We start from the raw sequence: 25073 nt of genomic DNA on the forward strand, positions 1-25073 counted from the left end.
TTTCCTATGAGAGAAACACAGACTCCAGAATGAGTGGGAACATTTATTAGGAAGGAGGGATTTCAGTTAGACCCTCATTTCCTACACAAAAAACAACACTGTCTTTTCCAAAGGAGGGCAGGCAGAGGACCCTGGATCCCAGGGGACAGACAGCATCAGCAGGACGGGGGTGGGGTGGGGCATGAGTTTGAGGTGGATAACGCTGCTGCTTACAACCCCTCCAGGGAAATTTAGTGGCTAAAACACAGCTACTTTATCCTCTAATCCCAAAGCCAGCAGCCTGATAGAAGACTGTCTTGTTCTCTGGCAGAGACGCCTGGATCATGGTTGTGGTGGAAGGAAGGAGAGGACTCATCTCTTGCTATCTCTTGCTGCTTCTTCGGGTTTCTTTGCCGTTGCTGACAGGGTTGCTGGAGGGGCCAGGAGGGCCGGAAGGCGTGTGGTTGGGTTGACTTCGAGTGATTCGGGTGCTGGGGGGATGTGAGGGGGTGTGAGAAGGATGGGGGCCACCCACAGGACCTGGCTGGGTGCTCAGTCCATTCCCGTTCTGGTTCTCGGAAGCTGGTTGTGGGAGAGGAAGAAACAGAGTTAGGCAGTTAAGGTAAGAAAGGGTCTGTCCTCAAAGCCCACTCCCATGCCCCAGAGAGTGGATGAGTCTTCACCAAGCACAACTGCATGAATGCTGACCAGGTACAAAAAGACTATGGGTTTTGAATAAGAATGGGACCCTAGCACTGATAATTTTAACTGTCAATTTGGTACAATCTAGAGTCTGCTAGGGAGAGCCAGTGAGGGGCTTGTCTACATTGGCTGGTCTGTAGGGAATTGTAATTAACTTAATTTTGCAGGAAGACCTAGCCCAACTGTAGGTGGCCCTATTCCCTAGGCAGGTGGTCCTGAATAGAGTACAAAAAGCTATGGGCTACAAGTATGAATGGGGCCCCTCAATAATTTTGGAAGTTGCTCCATGAACCACATATGTGTGTGTGTATAATTTTATATTATATAAATATGACATATTTATCTTACATATCTCTATGTCATTGGAAATCAGACCCAGATTTAGTTCAAGGCTCAAGGCTCTCTGAAAAAAATGTCCTATGGCCCAAGATGACTGGAAAGCTGGAGAAGCACAGGAAGAAGAGCCATACGTTTCTCTTTAAATGGAAAGGGGCTGAATCTATCATGTGGGAAGTTAGTGCTTGGGTTAGATACCCAGCACTATAATAAAATGGAAAATACACCCGGGGAACTGAACCCCTCTGCCACTGACTGAGCCACTTAGCTACACATCACCCACCCCCCAACTGTGTATATTTTGTATTTACTCGTGTGTGTGTGCGCACACACACACACATACACACACGTATATAACCTTCAGGAGTTGGTTGTCTCCTTCCGCCACGTGGATGTTCTGGGAATTGAACTCAGGTTGTCAGGCTTGCTGTCAAATACCCGTTCCTGCTGAACCACCTTGCCAATCCCTACACCCGTATATTTTAAACATTTTAAAGGAGCTGGAAATGTGAGATGCCTTCACTCTGGCAACTGTATGCTAGGATTACACCCCACACACACACACACACACCTATTGCAGTGTATTATAATCCTTACTCCTGCAGAGACTGCAGGTACTGAAAGGCAGGTGCTGTGTTTTATTCCTTGACATATACATAGAGTAGGTGCTCTACTGAATCCTAGTAGACAGAAACAGGACTGTCTCTGGCGTACAAAGGCATTGCCGACCGTCAGTGATGTGGAGACTGGTTCTCAAACCATATTCCTACTCAATTCTCTGTTCTCCTGGTCTAAGCTATCTGTAGCCTAGACGGAAGGAAAAAGCCCTTTCCTCAGTTCATAGAGAAATGTTAAGATTTTGTGCTACATATTAAAAAAAAAAAAAAAAAAAAAAAAAGACAGACAACTTTTGGGGGCTGGGGAGATGGCTCAGCAGTGAGGAGCACTGGCTGCTCTTGCAGATGATCCAGGTTCAGTTCCCAGCACCCACATAGCAGTTCACACATCTGTTAACACTAGTTCCGTGGGACCCAGCATCCTCCTCTAGCCTTCACAGGTCCCAGGGAAACAGACGGTGCACAGACATGCATATATTCAGGCACCTACACATTTTTATTTTGCGTAGGGTGGTGACACATGCCTTTAATCCCAGCACTCAGGAGGCAGAGGCAGGTGGATCTCTGAGTTCCAGGGCAGCCTGGTCTGCAGAGGCAGGGCAGCCAAGGCTATACAGAGAAACCCTGTCTCAAAAAAAAAAAAAAAAAAAAAAAAAAAAAAATCTGGGGGCTAAGGATCATATTGAGTGGTGGTTAGTTAGGTCTGTCACCTTGTCACCTTGACACAGACTAGAATCACCTGGGAAGAGGCAGGAAGGACTGCTGAGTTGGTTGGTCTGTGGGCTTATCTATGGGGGATTGTAATTAATTATGCGGGAAGACCCAGCACACTGGGTAGCATCACTCAGTGAGAAACTGAGCTGAGCACAAGCAAGCGTGAATTCGTTTTCTCTGCTCCTGACTGTGCTTGCGCTGTGACCAGCTCTGTCCACCGCAGGGATGGGCTGCATGTAACCCAGAACTGTCAGCTAGGTGAACCCTTCTCCCCTACACTGCTTGCTGTCAAGATAAGGCAACAACAAGGTAGACACAACACCCTCACATAGCTGGCGAGATGGCTCGGCAGACAAGCATGTTTGCTGCCAAGCCTGGTGACTTGGATTCAATTCCTGGAACCCCTATGGTGCAAGGACTGACACCCACAGACTGCCACTGTCCTTTGACTTTCACATGCCCACTGTGGCACATGAAAGCTCTCTCCCAAATTAAACACATACATATAGAGAAAATATATACACAACAGAAGATTTACAAAGCCACAAAAAGAAAAACAAAACCAAACCCCAGAACCCCTCTCATTTCTATTAGCAGGTGACAAGAGGGAGTAAACACTTGGCAAGTGAGTTTTAGGAAGGAGCACATGGTCTTAGGGATCCCTTCCCTCTTTTTCCTGTTTCTCTGTGTAGTCCTGACTGTAATGGAACTTGCTCTGTAGACCAGGCTAGACTCAAACTCAGAGATCCATCTGCCTCTGCTTCCTGAGCACTGGGATTAAAGGGGTGCACCAACACACCCAGCAGGTGTTCTTTTTCTTTGTTTTGTTTTTTGAGACAGAGCCTTGCTATGGAGACCAGGCTGGCCTAGAACTCATTCTCTGGATCCCAGAATGTCCTCAGAACTTGCAGTAACCCTAGTTGCCTCTGTTGCTCGAATGCTAGACAGCAACCGTGCCTGGCTCTTGGTTGTACCTTATTAGAAATATTTTGGTAGCTAGACATGATGGCCACACACCCATGGTCCAGCACTTGGAAGGTGTAGGAGGAATAGAGATGCTGGGCCAGGTTTGGCTACATAGTAAGTTTGAGGCCAGCCTTACATGAGACTGTCTCTTAAAACAAAGTAAATAAAAAACTAAAAATACAGTCATGGAAAACTATTATCCTACTTTACGCTCTCCTTTTCTTCTTCTATTTTTTTTTTTTTTTTTTTTATCCTGGGGAATGAACCCAAGGCCGTGCCAGTGAACTACTTTTAGGTCCAACAGTCACGTCACATCTACCTATCTACCTTGCTTCTCTCTCTCTCTCTCTCTCTCTCTCTCTCCCTCCCTCCCTCCCTCCCCTTTCCTTCCTTTGAAGCAGGGTCTCCCTGACTGGCCTGATGCTCTGACACTTCAGGCTAGCCACCCCCATGGAGTGACCCTCCCACCTCAGCCTGTAACTTATGAGGATTATAGACGTGAAGTGTCATACCAGCATTTTTCTTTCTTTCTTTTTTTTTTAAACACTTATTTTTTATGTGTAAGAGTATTTTGCCTGTATGTGTATGTGTGGGCACCACATTGCCTGAAGAGGGCATATGAACACAGCCCTGGACGCCCTGGAACTGGAGTTTCAGATCACCGTGAGCTGCCATGAGGGTGCTGAGAACCACACTAGGTCTTCTACAACAGCAGCCCACTGTTCTTAACTGCAAACCATCTCCCCATCCCTTAAGTCTTCTTCAATTGAAAATATATGGCACCTTTTATGGTGGAATTAAATTTTGATTACAATATTGGAGGTTCTCCACAAAGCCAGAAGCAGAGGGGGAAAAATGCAGTCATAGATCATATATGAGAGATTGTCTCCATTGGTGGTCCCGTGCACACCTCAGATGGGAACTGTAATTAACTTAATTATGTTAAGCCACCCAGAACACTGTGGGTGGCTGATTCTGTTTCTTGTTTTGAGACAGGGTCTATCTCTGTAGTCCTGACTATCCTGGAACACACTAAATACACCAGGCTGGCCTCAGACTCACAGAGATACACCTGTCAATGACTCCAAAGTGCTGGGATTAAAGGTGTGTGGCTGTCACACCGAGGTTGGGTGGCGCATTCTGAGTGGAGAAACTGGGAGGAACACAAGCATACAGAGGTGTAAGCACGCATGCAGCCTCCTCTCTGCTGGTGACTGTGGAGATGATGTGAATAATGGTTTCTGTAAGCATTGGACAGAGGCCCAAGACTACTAGGAAGGTCTTGGTGGCTCAGTGGTTAAAAATACTGGCTGCTCTTCCAGCTGACCCAGATTTGGCCCCCAGCACCTACACTGCAGGAACAACCATCTGCAACTCCAATTCTGGAGGGTCTGCTACTCTCCTGTGGCTTCCTTGGGCACTGTATGCATGTGGCACAGTCATACATGTAGACAAAACACAAAACACAAGCTGGAGTTATCACAGAGAAAGAGGCCTCCCTTGAGGAAATGCCTCCATGAGATGCAGCTGTAAGGCATTTTCTCAACTAGTGATCAAGGGGGGAGGGCCCATTGTGGGTGGTGCCATCTCTGGGCTGGGAGTCTTGGGTTCTATAAGAAAGCAAGCCAGTAAGAAACATCCCCCCATGGCCTCTGCATCAGCTCCTGCCTCCAGGTTCCTGCCCTGTGTGTGAGTTCCTGTTCTGACTTCCTTTGGTGATGAACAGCAGTGTGGAAGTGTGAGCTGAATAAACCCTTTCCTCCTCAAGATGCTCTCTGGTCATGGTGTTTGTGCAGGAATAGAAACCCTGACTAAGACACATACATATAAGGTAAAAATAGATAAAATCTGAGAGAGAGAGAGAGAGAGAGAAAACAGCAAATCCAGAAACTTCCCACTGTCTACTGACTCTGTAGCCACAGCAGTTACAATGTAATTCATAATAAATGACCACATGGTCATATGTTGCCAGCTTTTGTATTTAAAATTTTTTCTTTTTTGTTTTTTGAGACAAGGTTTTACTATGTATGTGGCTTGGAATTTTCCATGTAGACTAGGCTAACCTTAAATTTACAGTGATTCTTCTGCCTCTACCTCTCCAGTACTGGGATGTGTGCCACTACACCTTGCTATACTATATTTGCTATTATTATTTCAGAAAAGGAAATAAAAATTTGTTGTTGTTGTTGTTTGTTTGAGACAAGGTCTAACTTTAAAACCTAGACTAGATAGGAACTTGTGACAATTCTTTTGCCTCATCTCCTCCCCAGTGCTGGAATTAGGGTTGTGAAATTTAACCTAAATAACAATAAAATGATTTTTTAAAATGTAGCATATTCCAGAATTAGTTAGGCCTAAGCAGGGGGATATTTGTGAGCCTGAGATCAGTCTGTACAACATAGTGAGAAGGTGTATCAAAAGAAAAGAAGGGGAGGAAAGAAAAGAAAGAAAAACATAAGAAAAAGAAAAGAAATTAAAAAGAAAAATACAGGGGCTGGAGAGATGGCTCACTGGTAACAGCATTGGCTGCTCCTCCAGAGGTCCTGAGTTCAGTTCCCAGCAACCACATGGTGGCTCACAACCATCTGTAATGGGATCCAATTCCCTTTTCTGGTGCGTCTGAAGAGAGCGACAGTGTATGACCCTCCCCGCCCCCTGCCAATACATAAAATAAATAAATTTAAAAAAAAAGAAAAATATAATACAGATTATGCCACAGAGCTTAGGAATCAAGTAGTCCACACAATCGAGGTATGTGTGTATGTGTGTGTGTACCTACTTCTCAGAATGTATTCCCATCACTTAGTGATTTATATTACAAAGAATTTACAATGATACTTTAAGTGTGGTCCGTGTGATCCTGTTTGGCACATGTGGAGGAACTACTCTACTCTCCTTTGTTTGACTGGAAAGGAGAGAGTAGCTCAGGTCTTCAAGTCTTTTCGCCACTGACACTTGCAGAAGGTGTGGAAAATGAAGGAGAACTGGGTGGAGGGGGAACATCCTGAGAGAGGCACTTGGAAAAGGGATGAAGAAACCGCATCTTTCCTGGTTGGACAGAATGGGGGCCAGTGGAAGGAAAGAAATGGATTCTTACCTGGAGAGGCAGCAGGGGGTCCCGTGGTCGCTTGTGGGGCAGTAGGGCTGTTGTCATTGTTCTGCACCTGCAGGCACAGATGAGATATAATCAGACCCTCCTCAACATCGTGCTGCCGGGCCTGGTCTGCCATTTTCTCTAACGCTAGGCCCAGAGACTCACCGATTTGTTGGGCGCCTGCTGCGTGTTATACTCTGGATTGGGCTCGCTGAAATTAGGGACTTCGGAATAAACCATACAGAATCTGCAAAGAAAGAAGCGGAAGCCTTGGACCTGTCCAGCCAGGAGATGTGGACGGCACAGTCTGTGTTGCTTCCTTGTAAACCCTAACTTTTCCACTTTGGGTTCCTGGCGCTTATCTCAACTGCCGAGACAACTTACTCTCCAATCTTCTGCAGATCGCCCCCACGTCCAGTGTACAGTGTCAGACAACCTTTGAACACTGAAGCATACCTGTGGGATGAAGCAGGATTCAGTCTTCAGAAAAGTTGTAGGGACTTTTAACTACACCCTACCGCTGTTGCCGCTAGGAGCCCTGCCTTACCCTTTAGTGAGTCGGATAATGTCCCCAGGTTGGATCAGGTTGCCCACATCGTCCCATACTGAGATGTTGATGCTGCCCGTTTTGTCTGCCACTTTACAGGTCCGAACCTCGTGTCCGTCCTTTGTCTTGGTCACCCGGCCTTTAAGGGAAGAAAGATATGAGAATGGAAATGAAGTCATACAGATCGTGGTGATGGTGAGAATCTGGGTATTGGCTGAGTTAGGTAAAGGAACAGAAGCAAAGCCCACGTTCCTCCTTGATGGCGGGTTATGCGTGGGTGGGTGTATGGGGCGGTAGTGAAGATCCAGCACCATGGAGAGAGCCCCGAGTGGGAAAAAGGCCCGCGTGGCATCAGGCCATTTAGTTTTACCTATTTTATACCTGTCAGCAGCTCCCTATGCCAGCGCTCTAAGTGATTAGAATGAGCATGGAGGGGGAGCCTCCTCCTTGTCCAGGCAAGTTAAGAATGCAAGCGGTGGTCCCGTGTGCTCCCACTCTCCATGCTCCTCCCACTTTGCTCCCACGAGTCCACTGCGCATGCATAGCCACCTGTCTCCAGTACAATGAAGATAAGATTCAGATTCTTGAGCCCGGGCTTGATATCCTTCACGAAGGTCTCGGTCGTCATGCTTCCCGAGCCGTGGCACCCCGCTGGAAGCGGAAATGGGAGAGGAAGGTTCAAGGCTCGGAGCCTTTGCCCCCATGCTCCCGCTCGGCCTACCCACCACAGCAGGCGGGAATCTGGCAGCCTCGGTCCCCCTCTAACCCTTCTGGAAGGTTAGAAACGAACTTCCCTGGGGGCCTCGTACTTCAAGATCAGAACTTATAGATCTCTGGGTAAGATGCTTAGGGGCTGGAAGGCCCTATGTCAGGATGCTTTCAGTCTCACGCTCCGAAGCCGGGAGGCTGAAGGAGACTCGGAGGGAACCCGATGCAGCTCCAGGAAACAGAATCTCACTCGGCAGATCTTCCTGAACCCGCATCCCCACAACCCAGAACTCGGTCCATCCCCTCCCCGACTCGCAGCCCACCACCCACCCAGCCAGCAGGCCGGACTGTGCACACCGCCGAGCCACCCGCAGGGGGAGCCAGGGGGCTGGCTGCCGCCGGATGCTGTGGAGAGGAACGCCGGAGCGCGTACATTCCCGGAAACGTCCCCTGACCTCCTCCAGCCAATAAGGTCCGATCTGCCGCCGAAAGCGCCCCACCTCCGGCCACCACCCATCCAATCAGGCTCCGAGATTCACTCGCCGCGAAGGGGGCAGTTTTAGGTTTTAAAGGAACTTTGCAGTGTATTAGTTCCGTAGGGGGAAAGATGGATGGACCACCAGGGGGCGCCCCAGATACCAATCCTCCCTTCCTCCCAAAGAATGCACTTTGGGCTCTTAAACATTTCATTTTCTCTTCAACTAGTGTCACAATGGAAAAAAAATCCAAGGGCGATGGAATGCAGCAGGAAAACGTTTTAGTTCCAGTCTGTTTCTTTGCTTGTTTTCTCGGCATTTTTTTTTTTTTTTTTTTTTTGCCGGCGGCGGAGGGAATGAGTTTGAGACAGGGTTTCTCTATGTAGCCCTGGTTGTCCTGGAACTCACTCTGTAGACCAGGCTGGCCTCGAACTTAGAAACCCACCTGTCTCTGCCTCCCAAGTACTGGGATAAAGGTGTGCGCCACCACTGCCCATTTTACACATGAAAATGGAAAGTTAGTTAAAAGCCAGTACTTTGGACATGGCAGGAGCTTACACATCATCTTTAATATACCAAACGGTTCGGCTCAGGGCTCTGGGACAAGCGGCATTTTCGCCATAGAAAGATAATAGGCAGATTCAGCCTCCTTTGAAAGACGTTGAACCCGGAACATAAAAAGCAAGCCTCAAGCCAGGTGGACTCTGGGGAGGCAAGAGGCAGGCGGATCTATTGAGTTTAAGGCCAGCCTATCCTACATAGTGAATTCCAGGACAGCAAGGGCAACAAAGAGAAACCCTGACTAGGGGAGAAGGAGGAGAGGGAAGCAAGTTTGACTTGGTTCACAAAGGCACATCCGATTCCTGTTTCCCTATTTTATTGTATCTCAGAGACACCTAGAAGCTTAAGTTTCCTCCGGTACTCGTCAGATTGTCTTCAAAGGAAGCAGCTAGCTCTGTATTCTCACGAATAAGCTAGTTACATATGCACTAATGTGAATTGCCCTTAAAAAAAAGAGAGTATCTACAACAAATACTATTTGACACCAGATTAGCCTAAGAGGTAATGTAATTGCATTCCTTGTTTTGCTTCACCGCTTACCTAACACAGAGCGCTTTAAACTCCACCACGACTATCCTCGGGTTCTCTCCCACCCATTCCCCCAACCACAGCGTTGCAGCCTTAGGAAATCAAATCCATTAATGTTTCGGGGGGTCTGAGTTTTTGAAGAGCCATCACGAATACTACAAGAGTGTGTGGCTGGGAGGCGGACGACCCCTGTAGCACCCTAGATCAAAGCTTTGCGGTGAGACACTCCCTCCCTCTCCATCCTGCGCCTCCTAAGTTAACAGCAGCATCCATCCCCATGACTGTGAGTCACAGGTCGGGAGGCTCCGAGGTGCTGACCACAGCTCTGGAAACTGAAGGGCTGGGAGGACAGCAGGCCACGCTGCAGACCAGCTGCCCCGCAGCGACCTCGTCCCAGCGCTGCATCGGGTCTGGCACCCGAGCCGTGCACCACCCAGCACGAAGTGACTGCAGGGCGGAACACCCAGGGTCGCCCCCGAGCTTCACACCTGAAGCACATAGAGCCCTCCCTCCCAAAAGGCTACACTGTCCGTCCTAAGAACTTCCGGCCCAGAGCGGAGGCCGAGCTAGCCCTCGCTTCTCGTAGGCCGTTCGCTAGGAGCGTCCAGGCGCCGCCGAGTTAAATAGAGAGGCGGGGCTTGGTGACGAGCTTCCGCCCCGTTGCGTAGCAGCAGTGGGCGTGGCCAAGATCTAACCCGAGACAGCGAGGAGTGGTCGGAACCTTCTTCCCCATCCTTGCCTTCCCCTTCCCCTACGGGAAAGGCTGAGACCGGGCACACAGGGTGCTACGCGGCCACCGTGTCCTCAGCTGCAGCCAGGCCCCGCGTCTGAAGAAACCAGGCTGCGTTCGGGGCGGTGCGTAATGCGCCTGGGCGAGCTTCTAACCCTGGGGGGGGGGGGGGAAGAGGGGGCGAGGTCCCTTTGGATTGGTGCCTGGGTCCGAAGTGCCGGGGGTCGGGAGGAAGGGTGGAGAGGAGGAGGAAAATGGAGGAAGGGAGCTCAGCTGGGAGGAGTCGGGAGGTGAGCTAGCTGGGGGCTCTGGAGCTTGGGAAGGTCCTCTGGAGTAGGGAGAGCCTCGGGAAGTGCGGGAGTGGCCTTGAGCCGGCCTGAGGACCCGGGAGGAGCTGACCGCTGGGGCTGAGGGACAACATGGAGTTTAAATGGCAATGATTGACAGGCCTGGAGGCGAAGAAGGGAACGTTCTGGGGGCTAGCCTTGGCAGGGACCGCGGAACCTTCAAACCTCCGCCCTCCAAGCGCCATAGCTTGGCTTCTTTCCCATGCCTTGTCTTTGGCAGCCTTGTCTTTCTCTTTTATTCCTTCGCCGCTCCTCTCCCCTCCCGCCCCTCCGTGGAGGACTCTTACATTCCTTACATCTTTGACCCTGAATGATTTGCAGCCCTGCTCTCTGATGCGCACGATCCATCCACTCGTTTAATACACTGGAAAGCCCACCCCAGCCCAGGAGGCAGGGCATTTGTGGGTTAGAGAGTGAGGGGGTGGGGTGGGGGTGGAGGCAGGAGAAAGACCTGAAAAAGCAGGATGAGGGTGTTTTGGATTGGCACACTAACTTCATTTCATGAAACTTCATTTCAACTGGTAGCAAATTTGGTGGTTACCAAGGCCACTGTTCTTGGGAGATTGACCTATGAGAATCTTGGCAGGTACTTCTTATACAGTAGTTTTAACTAATAGCAGGATGGGTGGCTGCTAGTATTCCCCCAAGAAAGAGTGGGTAGTGCCAAGGGAGGGTGAGGGGGTGCATTTGTTATGCAGTGTCTTCGGTAAACCTTGTGGCAGTGCCTACTTCCCAGTGATTGAAAAGAAGGAACAAGCATTTTCAAGCATTTCCTCTGGTTCTCACTGAGAGTTTATTTTGCCATTCCGTTGCAACAAGTAATAAGAGCAGTCTTACACATGCTCTCAGAGTTTATCTCATTTGATTTGCAGGACAATAGGTTAGAAAATGCAAGTGCCTTCTCTGTTTGACAGTTGGCTACATGGCTTGTTTGAAGCTGTCCTGTCAGTGGATGGCAGAGCTAGGACTGGAATCCAAGCCCACCCTCCCACCCCCTCTCTCCTGATTCACTGCTTGTCTGACAACTCCTGGTCTGTTTTCCTAAGGGTTAGTTTTCCCAGTACAGGAGGCTTTTTGGTTTCTGTGTTTGGAATTTCTTGCCCCTAGACCAAGCACAGCCAATATAGTACCTGTTCCTGGAAGCTTTTTTTTTTTTTTTTTTCCTGAGGTACAGGTGCATGTGCCAGATGGTTGGGAAATGGGGTGTTGTTCAAAGGAAGGAAGCATTCCTCATCCCGTGTTATGTGCGGTGGGGAGGAACATCAACTCTCTCCTCTCTGGACCACAGTGAAGAAAAATGCCGGGCTTTACACCTCTCTCATTCACTGAGAAGACACACTGAACTAGGAGCACGTGTACCCAATTCAGGAGACCCAGTAGCCTTTGTGTTCTGCATGAAAGATCATCAAGTACTCTCCTGCCTTAGCGCTTTCACTGTTGATACACACAGGATAACGAGCCGGGGAGTTTAATTAGTCGTGCTGTGTCTCATTGACTCCGATTCTTAGGGCCCTGGAATAGCCCTCAGTCCCATCTTTTCAGGCATGAGCCTGGTCAACCTCATTTTTTGTTTTGTTTTGTTTTGTTTTTTGCTTCCTGGTCGACCAAGTTGCCCACCTAGAACAACACTATCTCTGCTTTTCTTCCTCCTTCTCAGTTGAGAAAAGGTCCTGCCTGGTAGCCTCTCCTGACCGAGTTCACAATGATCTTCCTGTCTCAGCCTCCTGAGTGTTGGGATTGCAGGCATGAGCTACTGCCTTCGTTCTTCCTGTTTATGAGTAAACCCTCTCTCTCAGTCCCCACCCCTCTTGTTTTTTTTTAAAAGCCTTATCCCTTCAGGGGTGTCTCAGTTTACACCTATAGCGACATTACTGATTATTCTCTGTGTGAGAAAACATTTCCCTTGTGAGAGTCTGGATGTTTGGGGATCTCTCTGAGTACTCCAGGCTTACATCCCTGCCGGCAATGATCTGAAGCCCTGCTTTCTCACTGTCTTCTATCTTTTTCCAGTCCTGACACTATAGGCATGCACTCTCAAGTACAGAGCCAGGGACTGAGTCCCAGTGCTTTGTAAGCTGAGCTGCATCCCCAGGCCAGTTTTGGGTTTGTTTGAGACAAAGTTTGGAACTTGCTACGTAGCCTGAGCTGGCCTTGAACTCAAATTCTCCCTATTTCACCTACTGAGTGCTGGGAATGCAGGCATGGGCTGTTCTCCCTGGCCTCTAGATACAGTTTTTACATGATATCATATAAGTGAAGTCACCCCAGAAACATTAAAGGACTGTACAGGGCAAGCACTATGGATTTGTATTCTGTATAGCCACTGATGTGGGATTTTTGGCATTGCTTGTAGTTATGTGTGCTGAATAAAGAAGTATATATACAGGGCTGGAGAGATGGCTCCATGGTTAAGAGCAGTGACTGACCTTTCAGAGAACTGGGACTTTGATTCCAAACACCCACTAAGCAATTCACAACCAACTCCAGTACCAGGGAATCCACTTCTGGCCTCCTCTGGCATTAGGCACAAATGTGGTACTTAGACATCTATGGAGGCAGTATACCCATATATAGAGAATGAGATAAGATAATTTTGAAAGTTAATGTGTATGTATATATGTGCACACACACACACTTTTTATTTTGAAACAGAATCCCATGTACCCCAGGATGGCCTTGAACTTTGATCCTCTTGCCTCTCTTCTGAGGCACTAAGATTATAGGCAGTCGTCCCTACCCTCCTAGTTTGTGTGGTGATAGGATTAAATTCAAGACGTTGTGGATGCCGGGCAAGCACTCTCTCACTGAGATACAGCCTGAGCTCTTCTTTTCCCTTCTCTATATGTGTTCAAACAAGTTTTGTCTCCAGTGGCTTCCCTCTCCACCTTGGCTTTTCCTTCCCCTCGTGTTTGTTCCTAGGGTAGTGCAGTCCTCCTCTCCTCCTCTCTGCCTGGATGCCCCACCCATCCGATCCAAGTCTGTCCAGTCTCACTGCGAAGTGGAGACAGGTGCCCTGCCTTACCTTTTCTTTCCTCTCCCTGTTCCTATTAATAGAGCGTTCCTGATTGTGACATCACACCCACCTCTGGGCCATGAGACTTGTCACTAGGAAGAAAGACTCAGTTGGAGAATAGCCGACAAGATGGGATACTCAGAGCGTCTCCTGAGCGGCACCGAGCGGAGGCACCAGGGGGTCGGAACCTTGTGAACAGGGAACCTGCCCCCACCACTTAGAAGGTAAAGAGCCTGGGTTTGGAATCTCACTCCACCTCTATTCCCCGGTCAGGGTTCCTTCTGACCTTGAAAATCTGGTGCCCTGATTTCTAGAAGTAATGCATGCTATCCTGCTTATATCGCTGTCTTGTTGGTAGTAAGTTTTATGTTTTTTCCATTTTTTTTTTTTAAATCTTGTATACTCACTGGACTATACCTATACCGTTTGAAGACGGTGGTTGCGTTTTCTCTGTTGGCAAGAAGATTGTATGTTAGGATGAAGAGGAGATCTGTGTTGACCACACAAGTAGAGCTGTGTGCTGGTGGACAGCTGGGAGCCCTGCAGACCTTGCAGTAGCCATTTGATGAGGTCTTGCTTGCTTGTTTTTCAGGACAGGGTTTCTCCATGTAGCCCTGGCTGTCCTGAAACTCTGTAGACCAGCCAGGTTGGCCTCACACTCACAGAGATCTACCTGCTTCTGTTTCCTGAGTGCTGGACTCAAAAAGTCATGCGTTACCACCACTCAGATCTTAAAGAACTATAGGTCCTCTGAATTGTTCTTTAGGAATTTGAGTTTAGAGCCAAAGATGGTCCAGTGTGTCAGAGCTCTTGCAGTGAAAGCAAGAGGACCTGGCTGCAGCTCCCATTAGCCTGCAAACCAAGCATGGTGCTTCAAAGACAGGTGGCTCCCAGAGTGGCAGCAGGCCCATGCCCGTGCCCTACACACAAAGAACTCAAAGTATTAAACATTCTAAACAAACTCAACCTTTGAAATCCTCTGAGCCAGCTGTAGCGCCTCACACCTTTAATTCCAACACTTGGGGGGCAGAGCAGGTGGATTGCTGTGAGTTGAAGGCCAACCTGGTCCACAGGGAGAGGTCTAAGACAGCCAGGCCTACATAGTGAGGTCCCTTTTGAAAAACAAAAATGCCCCTCAAAACTACTGTCTATATTTATAGATAAATATCCTCTGGTAAATGGAGATTCCAGCATTCTGGAGTTAAACTACTGTCTATATTTATAGATAAATATCCTCTGGTAAATGGAGATTCCAGCATTCTGGAGTTAAACTGAACTTAGAAGTCAGGTAGCTCTACTCCTCTATCTCCTAAGAAATGAAACTGAGGTTTTTGGGGTTTTTTTTTTGTTTTGGTTTTTGGTTTTTCGAGACAGGGTTTCTCTGTATAGCCCTGGCTGTCCTGGAACTCACTCTGTAAATGAGGCAGCTCTTGCCGTGTAGGGCAGGTGCAGCACGCCTAGCTGACAGGAGAATTATTTTATATCTAATAATAAATAAATCTTAAAAAAAATAATTCTCCTGTCAAAATAGGAAACCCCTTCCTTTCAAGGGAGTTGCTAGTGAGATAGGGGTTAGTTGGTGGGAAAGCTAGGCACCTCCTGTAATATACTTGTCATTTAATATCCATTTTTGTTTTATATTCTTAATCTTTGAATCATAGAAATTGTAGTCCCTTTGGAAATTACATAGCCAGGATGTTCCTGTCACAGAGTAAGAGCCAAGGCCTGGAGTGCACACTTGGCCAGGGATAGTGTTAGCGCCAAGGCTCAGATTCAGAAGTGTTGTACAGTTTTTACTGCATCATTAGTTTGTACATGTCGTGGTGGCCTGGGCCTCGGTGCACGTGCGGCAGTCAGAGGACACTTGTGCACTTGCCTTCCTCCTCCCACCTTTATATGAGCTCCAGGGACAGCAAGCACCTTCAACCGCTGAGCCAGTTGGGAGGCAGAGGCAGGCAGATTTCTGAGTTCGAAGTCAGCCTGGTCTACAGAGTGAGTTCCAGGACAGCCAGGGTGATATAGAGAAACCCTCTCTCAAAAAAAAAAAAAAAGTTTAGCTTTGAGGGCCAGAGAGATGACTCAGAGGTTCAGAACACTTGACTACGATTCCTGAGTTCAATTCCCAGCAACCACATGGTGGCTCATAATCATCTATAATGGGGTCTGTATTAGTCAGGGTTTTCTAGAGTCACAGAACTGATGGGTCGTCTCTATATAGTAAGGGAATTTGTTGATGATTTAGAGTCTGTAGTCCAACTCCCAACAATGGTCAGCAGCAGTTGTGAATGGAAGTCCAAGGATCTAGCAGTTGCTCAGTCCCACACAGTAAGCAGGCTAAGAAGAGAGAGTGAATCTTCCTTCTTCCAATGTCCTTATATATGTCTCCAGCAGAAGGTGTGGCCCAGATTAAAGGTGTGTATCGCCATACCTTTAATCCCAGATGACCTTGAACTCAGAGATCTCCCTGTCTTAATCTGGAATTCATAGCCACTGTGCCTCAAGATCTCTATGCCAAGGTCCAGGTCAGAAACTTGTATCTCCCAGCCTCCAGATTAGGATGGCTGATGAGTCTTCCAATTCTGGATTGTAGTTCAATCCAGATATAGTTAAGTTGACAACCAGGAATACAATGTCTGATTCCCTCTTGTGGTGTGCATGAAGACAGAGCACTCATATACATAAAATACATGAATAAAAGTGTTTGGCTTTGAGAAACTGAAGAAAACAGAAACAAATGAAATACAGACTGGTTATTTTAAACTGATTAAGTAACACTGAATTAGTTCAAATGACTCTTCATATATAAAAATTAATGCAAGGGAATGTCGCTTCTCTTTCTTTTAGATCTATTCATTAGGAGACCAGAAGATATGATGACGTGTTGTAAGGACATGTGAGGTCTTTCACCAGCTAATTTCTTACCTTGTTAAATTTCCTACAAGTTGTCTGTCTCCTTAGGCGGAGCAGGTTATAGAGCCATTTGTCTGTGTGTTTGATCTTTCTGTAATAATTGAGGCTGGGTTGTACAAGGGTATGGAGAAGAGAGACCACATCATTTACCCCTGACTCGCCCTTATTCATTTGTCAAGAATGGTGGCAGCATGCCCATTTACCTTTACCTGCCGGGACTTGTAAACCCTGATTTAAATGGCTGCTCTAATGCTTCGATTAGCGTGTGTGTGTGTGTGTGTGTGTGTGTGTCTGTGTGTGTGTGTGCGCGCACGCGCATATGCATGAATGCACATGCTTTTCATATCTGCAGATTGATTGAAGAACCCCCTAAATGGTTGGGCTTGGTGACACACACCTTTAATCCAAGTACTAAAGAGACAGAGGCAGGTGAATTTCTGAGACTTCAAGGGCACCTGATTCACTCAACCTCCAAGATGCTGGTCTCTTCTTAATCACTGCTAATTTCTCAGCTCCAGCTGACCAGCATCAATTGTACCAGTAAAGCAAAGGTTTTACTTTAATGGTTCTGGTCTCAGCTCTGGTTCAACAAAACCACAGATATTCAACTCAAAATATGCAAATGCCCTGATAAAGTCTTTAAGTAACTCTCGAACTACCCTCTGGAACTTCACAAGCCAGACTGGCCTCAAATAACATCTTTTTTTTTGTTTGTTTTTTTTTTTTTGTTTTTTGAGACAGGATTTCTCTTTATAGCCCTGGTTGTTCTGGAGCTTACTTTGTAGACCAGGCTGGCCTCGAACTCAGAAATCTGCCGGCCTCTGCCTCCCAAGTGCTGGGATTAAAGGCGTGCACCACCACGCCGGCTCTCAAATAACATTTTAAAAACACAAATTACAAGAAACTCCTATGCTCCCAAAATAAATAGCATGGTCTGTCCTCGGAGATTACACAGACCCCATGGGAACTGAAAGCTTGGAATGGCTAAGGACTTTGCAGTAAGAGTTTATAATACCCTGTAGAATTGCTGGGTGTAGGGTCCTGAGTGTCTCTTGCCTGGCATGCTCACGGTCTTAGGTCTAAAACTCAGCAGCAAAGTTAGGTATATTGGTGCACATCTTTAATCCCAGGCAGAGGTAGGTGGGTCTTCTCTAACTTTGATGTTAGCTTGATCTATGTAAGAAGTTCCAGGGCAGCCAGGGCTAAAACAAACCAAAAAAACCTAGCAGAAGCATGGGCATGTTTATTTCTTTTTTAAAGACATTTTGCTGGCTACTTTTATGTCAGCTTGACACAGTTAGAGTTAACAGAGAGGGAGAAAATGTCTCCATAAGATCAGGTTGTAGGCAAGTTAAGTAGGGCGTTTTCTTAATTAGTGATTGATGGGGAAAGCCCAGCCCATTGTGGGTGTTGCCATCCCTGGGCTGGTGGTCCTGGGTTCTATAAGAAAGCAAGCTGAGCAAGCCATGGGGAGCAGGCCAGTAAGCAGCACCCTCCATGGCCTCTGCATCAGCTCCTGCCTCCAGGATCCTGCCCTCCTGCTTGGATCCCTGTTCTGACTTCCCCTAATGATGGAGAGTACTGTGGAGATGTAAGCCAAATAAACCCATTCCTCCCCAACTTGCTTTTAGTCATTGTGTTTCATTGCAGCAATAGTAACTGTAACCAAGACAGAAATAGGTAGCAGAATTGTGGGATATGTGACCATGTTGTTTTTGGAGGATCATAGAAAGACTTTGGAATTTTGGGATAAAAGAGCCATTGAGTGTTCAAAGTTTTGTGAGCTGTTCTATGGGAGCTTAGAAGATAAGAATGTAAGTGGGCCGGGCACGGTGGCGCACGCCTTTAATCCCAGCACTTGGGAGGCAGAGACAGGCAGATTTCTGAGTTCGAGGCCAGCCTGGTCTACAGAGTGAGTTCCAGGACAGCCAGGGCAACACAGAGAAACCCTGTCTCAAAAAAAACAAAACAAACAAAAAAATGTAAGTGGAACTTTAAAAGCAAGTTCCAGAACAGCCAAAGCTATTAAACAGAGAAACCCTGTCTCAAAAAACAAAACAAAACAAAAAATAAGATGGTTTCCTTCCCCTCCCCCCTTCCTCCTTTGCATGTTTTTATGCTAGAGACTGAACCCAGAGCTTTATATATAGTAGGTAAATAGTCCACCATTTAGCTACATCCTAGCCCAGCAGTGATTTAAAAATGAAATACAGAGCCAGAGAACTGGCAATGAAGTCTGTTTAGGGTTCTTGCTAGCATGAATGATGCCCCAGGTTTGATCCTCAGAATCACATTAAACCAGACTTGGGACATGTCTGACCTCAGTGCAGGGGAGGTACAGGTAGGAGGGTCACAAGTTCAAACTCATCCTTGGCTACGACTGCATAAGGGAGCTCTAGACAGACAAACAAACAAACAGACAGACAAGGGTGTGGTGCAGCTTTATAGGCATGTTTTCTACATTGCCTTGATTTTTGGTTGGTTGGTCGGGTTGTTTTGTTTTACGTTTTGTTTGTTAGACTTTTTTGTTTTGTTTTGTTTTTCGAGACAGGGTTTCTCTGTATAGCCCTGGCTGTCCTGGAACTCACTCTGTAGACTAGCCCTGGCTGTCCTGGAACTCACTCTGTAGACCAGGCTGGCCTGGAACTCAGAAATCTGCCTGCCTCTGCCTCTTGAGGGCTAGGATTAAAGGCATGCGCCACCACGCCCAACTTGTTTGACTTTTTTTTTTTTAATGATTTCTTTTTCTTTTTTTTCTTTTTTTTTTTTTTTAAGATTTATTTATTTATTATATGTAAGTACACTGTAGCTATCTTCAGACATTCCAGAAGAGGGCGCCAGATCTCGTTGCAGATGGTTGTGAGCCACCATGTGGTTGCTGGGATTTGAACTCTGGACCTTCGGAAGAGCAGTCGGGTGCTCTTACCCACTGAGCCATCTCACCAGCCCTTGTTTGACTTTTTGAGACAGGGTTTTTCTGTGTAGCGCCAGCTGTCCTGGAACTCTTTCTGTAAACCAGATTGGCCTCAAACTCAGAGATCCACCTGGCTCAGCCTCCCGGGTGCTGAGATATAAGGTGGGTACCATTACTGCCCAGCTTGTTTTATATATATATAAATATATATATATATTTATTTTTTAAAGATAGGTTCTCTATATAGATCAGGCTGGCCTCAAGCTTACAGAGATCCCACAGCTTCTGCATCTTAAGTGCTGGAAGTAAAGGTATGAGCCACCATGTTTGCTTTGTGGGGCCTTTTAATGTATAGACTGACCATCTCAGAAATTGTTATGTAGCCTAATTTAGCTTAAACTTGGAACTTCCTGCCTATACCTCTCAAGTGCTCGTATAATGAACCACCATTTGTGTCGCTACTTAAAAACAAGAAAGAGGGCATGGGGCTCAGTGCTTAAACCATTCAGTGTATAATTGGTGGTTGTGAGAACTGGTTTTTGGCCAAGGAAGACTCTTGATGTCAACCTTGAGCCTCTCCTGTATACACAGGTACATTTGTACTCCTTAAGCACACATGCAAACACACATAGACACAACAAATACCTATACACATGGAGGAAAAGAGCAAGACAGAAAAAGATAATAGGTAAATCTTGAAAATATGTAACATTTGACCTAAAAAAATAATTCTAATACCTAGATTTCTTTTAAATTGTATTGGTTTATTATTATACTAAAAAGGTGTGTGTGTGTGTGTGTGTGTGTATGTGTGTGTATGTGTGCGTGCTCAAGAGCTCTCTGGCATGCACATGTGTGAAATCAGAGGACAAGAATTAGTTTTCTCTGTTCACAATGTTGGTTCCAAGGATAAACTCAGATCTTGAGGCTTAGCATCAGACACCTTCTCCCTGAGCCCTCCCACACCCCTGTACATGCTACTTATAAAGATCTTCTTTATAAAGATGGACCTGTGGTACATGTACTATTTTTATCTTGCATTTTTCACCAGGACATGGTGGTTAACAGGTTGGGCTTTGATTGAATCTGGCCCAGCACTAGTTTGTCGTGTGATTTTGACATAGTTTGTCGTGTGATTTTGACAAGCTTCCTAAGTCTGTGCCTCTGTTACTCAGCAGGAAGGTGTGAGTAACAGCAGAGCTGTTCCAGGCTTGGTTATAGGAGTGCTGAAAATCTGACAAGCACATCGTAAAGCTCAGTCATCAAACAATGGGGTGCATTGGCTTCATCATCCATCAGTATAAACAAAACATGACCACCCTGTGTTTGATCTCTGAGACCCTTCCCCTCCCACTAAGCCCCTCCCCCCAAAATAACCACCCCAAACTCCATGACTCAGTGTTGGGAAGGTAGGAAAACAAACAATGAAACAAATGTCAGTGGTTAGCATTTAATATATTATTATAATGTGCACATATAAAGGACATGTAAAATATATATGAAATACACTTAAAAATTTAGTGCTGTATTTATGGCTTTTCTCTGCACTGTGTGCAGATAGTTAGTGTCAGTGAAAGTAAGAGACGGATGTGAGACCCTGACCCTGGAGTAGTGGTTGGTTGTTACCATTGTGGGTACTGGGATAGAACTGAGCCCTCCATAAGAGCAGCTCTCACCTGCTCGCCCCTCTCAGCAGCACCCCTTCCCCCAGTACAAAACTGTAAACGTGTTCTGTGTGTATGTGCACAGGACATCCGTTGCCAGGGATGCCAGAAATGGGTGTGGGTCCTCTGGAGCATCTGTGAGTTGTCTGCTGATGGCCCCGGGGATTGAACTCTGGACCTCTGCAAGAGCTGAATGAGGTGCTGAGCTATATCTCCAGCCCCAGTTATTCTATTTATTTACTTTATTATTTTTTGTTTGTTTACAGGTAGGGTGTCACTATGTGGCCCTAGCTGGTCTGAAATGCACTATGTAGATCAGACTGTCTCAAATTCACAGAGATCTGCCTCCTGGGTGCTGGAATTAAAGGAATATGCCCTTTTTCTTTTGAATTTTTTTATTTAATGTGCATTGGTGTTTTGCCTACATGTGTGTCTGTGTGAGGGTGTCAGATCTTGGAATTATACACAGGTGTGAGCTGCCATGTCGGTGTTGAGATTTGAACCTGGGTCCTCTACAAGAAGTCAGTGCTCTTACCGGATGAGCCATCATCTGTCCAGGATCCCTACCCTCTTTTGTTTGTTCATTTTGTTTAAGACTGCATCTCGTGAAGTCCAGGCTGCCTTCATACTCTGTGTCACTGAGAATGACCTTGAACATCTAATCCTCCTATGTCCATTACCTGAGAGTTGGGATGCGGGTGTGTACTGCCACACCTGGTTTCTGTGGTATTGGGGATCAAATGTGATGCATACCACTCAGACAATCTGCCAATTGAGCCATATCTCTAGCCTTGAATACTTTTTATGTTTTGAAGCAGGATCTGAGTCTATACTGCTTCAGCCAGTAAATTAGTAGTTTTGGGGCTGAAGAAATGACTTAGTCTATAAAGGCACCCACCACCAAACCTGACTCCCTGAGGTTAATCCCAGCCCCACACGGTGGAAGGAAAGAACCTCCTTTCACAAGCTGTCTTCTGCCCTGCACACTCAAGCTATACATGGGTGTGCCTATCAGCATACATGCACACAAAATAAATAAAATGTCTTCCAAATGTGGGTCTGGAGAGATGCTACAGTCAGTAAAGGCCCCACCAGATAAGCATGAGGACTTTTTTTTTTTTTGGTTTTTTGAGACAGGGTTTCTCTGTATAGCCCTGGCTGTCCTGGAACTCACTCTGTAGACCAGGCTGGCCTCGAACTCAGAAATCCGCCTGTCTCTGCCTCCCAAGTGCTGGGATTAAAGGCGTGCGCCACCACTGCCCAGCCCTACACTACCAAGTCTGAGTTCAATCCCTGGGACATACGCAATGGAAGGAGAGAACCAACTCCTGCATGTACATGGATTTTAATAAACTATTTATTATTAATATGATTGGACCAGCCTCCCAATAAACAAGGTAGAGTCCTATAGATGATTTAATCGGCTGCTTGCACAATTACTGGGAGATTACCCCTAGTCTATATTTCTATTCACTAGACTGTTAATTTCCAGCTGTGCTCCCCAAATACTGGCTGTTTGAATCTCTCGGGTTACTTCTCCTCCATCAGTCTGTGTGTATGTGTGTGTGTGTGGGGGGGGGGGGGCGGGGACTCACTCAGGTACATGCTCCTGGTCCATTATGTCTGATGAGGGCCTCCTGTTCTCCTCCTCTTCCTCCTCCTCCACTCTGCTTCCCGAGTCCCTGCTGCGACCTCCAACCTCGTAACTGAAGCTCTGCCTCTTCTGTTCTCCCCAGTCATTGGCTGTAGCTACTTTGTTTTAACTGATAAATGGGGGAACAAGGTTTACGGAGGAGCGTTACTTGTTGCATGTGAGGATCTGCAACCAGATCTTGGGGACCAGTATTTAGCATTTGGATACCTAGCAGCTCCAGACCAGCCCCTAAAACCCACAGGTTGTCTTCTGATCTCCAGATACACCACACACTCTACATCAATAAATGATTAAATGAAAAAATTGTAAATTAAAAACAACAAAACCAGGAAACTAACTGGGCATGGTGACATATTCTATACCCCTAGCACTTGGGAGGCAGAAGCAAGAGAATCAGAAGTTGAAGGTGATCTCCTATAGAGCCAGTTCAAGGCCATCCTGTGTATTATATGAGACCCTTAAAAACAGTAAAATACAAAACTTAGGAAATTTATCATGCCTGTTTGTTCTTTTTCTTTTCCCCTCCCTCCCTGCCTCCCTCCCTTCCTTACCTCTTGCTTCCTTAGTACTGGGACTCAAGGGCATACTATGCCTGGCTTATGTCAACTTCTTATATAGAATCCTTTAGGTATGTGCACACTCAGAATATCTCTTTGTAGGGTCATTCATTACCAAGGAAAAAGTAGAGTAGTAATCCTGCCCTAGAGAAATGTAGCAGCTATCCTTGAGCTAAGGGTCACCAGTGGCAGTCCAGATTAGCAATTCTGCTCGCAGTTGACAGACCACTTCCCTGGCATTTTACCAAAGTAACCTTAGTTTAGTCGTAAGACATTAAATAACCACCAAACTTAGGGACGCTCTCATTTTAACTGGCCAAATTTGTTTTTTTGAGACAGGGTTTCTCTGTGTAGGCCTGGTTGTCCTGGAACTTGCTCTGTAGACCAGGCTGGCCTCAAACTCATGGATCTGCCTGCCTCTGCCTTTACTGTGCTCTGCCTGCCTGTTTTGGTGTGAGGCAGCAAGCACAGCTAAAGTATACCCACAGTTTATATGGCTGTGATATATGTTTTTATAGAGGAACTCATAAATGTGATAAAATGTTAACAATTTGAGAATTGGGGCTGGAGAGGTGGCTCAAAATCATCTATAACTCCAGTTCCAAAGGATCCAATGCCCTCTCTGACCTCCATGGCCATCATGCACACACATACATGTGGTGCACATACATACATGTAGGCAAAACACATAAATAAAATAAATATTAAATACATTTAATTATTTAATCATTAAAATTAAATGTTAAAAATATTTGAAGGATGGAGAGGAAGGGTATAAGTCTGAATCATCAGTAGTGTATGAGAAGCCACCCACAAAAAAGAATTTGTGAATCCAAATTACTGTGTTGCTAAGGCTGAGAAATTTATAAGAGGAATTGGTTTGGGACATTTTTCTAAGCACCCATGTGCCTTGCACTTGTGTTGACTCATCAGTGAGTTCAGAGAAGCTAAGATTTACCAGGCTTCTTGATGTATAGCTGGTACTCAGCAGATATTTACTGTGTGTGTTATAGGTTAGGGAGCTGTGTTTGCTCATTTCTGAGATGAGCGCTCAGTGTACTCTAGAACTTACTAATGTAGCTCAGGCTGGCCTTAAACTTGTGGCTAACCCCCTCCCTCAGTCTAGTACTAGGAATAACGGCATGTGTCCATATACTAGCTAGAGAGATTCTTTTTATTTATTTTTTTTTTTCAGTGTCGGGGTTGAGTCCGTCCAGGGCCTTAAACATTCTAGGCAAGGGGGCTAACACCCCAATCTGCAGCTAGATTTTTTTTTTAAACTGTTATTTTCATTGTGTGTGTGTGTGTGTGTGTGTCTGTGTGTCTGTGTGTCTCTGTGTGTGTCTGGTCTCACAGGCCTTTGATCCCAGCACTTGGGAGGCAGAGGCAGGTGGATTTCTGTGAGTTTGAGGCCAGGCTGATCTACAAAGTGAGTTTCAGGACAGCCAGGACTATTAAACAGAGAAACCCTCACTTGAAAAGTAAAAAAGAAACAAAATACGTTTGTGTTTGTGATGCTGAGGCCTTGAACAGCCACCCATGTGCCTGACAAACACTGCTACTGAGCTGAGCATGAACCCTGACGGCATGTGCATGTGTCTGAGCATGTGTGTAGAGGCCAGTGTCCAGTGTTGTCCCTAGTTGTTCCCTTCCTGATTTTTGAGATGGGATCTCTCCCTTAGCTTGGTGATCCTCGGCTGGTGAGGCTGGCTGGCGGGAACCTCTCCAGCATGGCCCCCGTTCAGAAAGATAAAATTAGGTGGGCAGATTCTAAACTCCAGAGAACTAATTGACCCTTTTCAAGAATATTACAGGTTGATGGGTTGGCTGTTCCAGTATCAGCAACTCCTGATGCTATTAGCCCACCAGCTGGATGGAGAGAGAGGTCTTAGATGTCGTTCTCTGACTCCTGGGTTTCACCTGTGGAACCCAGGGCCTGGCAGCACTGGGGTTCTGTGGCCCTTGTTCTCCTGAATCTGTTTCCTGTGTCCAGTTTTCTTTTGGCTGCAATCCCTCCCTTGTGGACAGAGTGCAGGCTTTTGTTACAGAGTCTCAC

General features: G+C 46.5%; 2 protein-coding genes across 3 annotated transcripts in view; one reads left to right on the forward strand and one right to left on the reverse strand.

The window, feature by feature from the left end:
• Nucleotides 1-30: 30 nt before the first annotated feature.
• Nucleotides 31-8123, reverse strand: Nabp2 (nucleic acid binding protein 2). The gene is made up of 7 exons (XM_021174387.3): nucleotides 7994-8123; nucleotides 7505-7606; nucleotides 6956-7094; nucleotides 6793-6864; nucleotides 6574-6655; nucleotides 6412-6478; nucleotides 31-561 (listed from the first exon to the last, which is right to left on the reverse strand). Exons 2-7 carry the CDS (start codon nucleotides 7581-7583, stop codon nucleotides 362-364), a joined length of 639 nt encoding a protein of 212 aa, XP_021030046.1. The 5' UTR covers nucleotides 7584-7606; nucleotides 7994-8123; the 3' UTR covers nucleotides 31-361.
• A 1778-nt stretch (nucleotides 8124-9901) lies between these two features.
• Rnf41 (ring finger protein 41) overlaps nucleotides 9902-25073 on the forward strand; it is a 29397-nt gene continuing 14225 nt past the window's right edge. For both annotated transcript variants that reach the window (XM_021174484.3, XM_021174482.2), the window contains exons 1-2: nucleotides 9902-10083; nucleotides 13360-13542. The gene's annotated coding sequence lies outside the window, so the exon portion shown is untranslated. The remainder of the gene's footprint in view (nucleotides 10084-13359; nucleotides 13543-25073) is intronic.

This window comes from Mus caroli, unplaced genomic scaffold (assembly GCF_978045245.1).
Source record: "Mus caroli unplaced genomic scaffold, Mus_caroli_1 scaffold_9, whole genome shotgun sequence".
NCBI classification, from domain to species: Eukaryota; Metazoa; Chordata; class Mammalia; order Rodentia; family Muridae; genus Mus; species Mus caroli.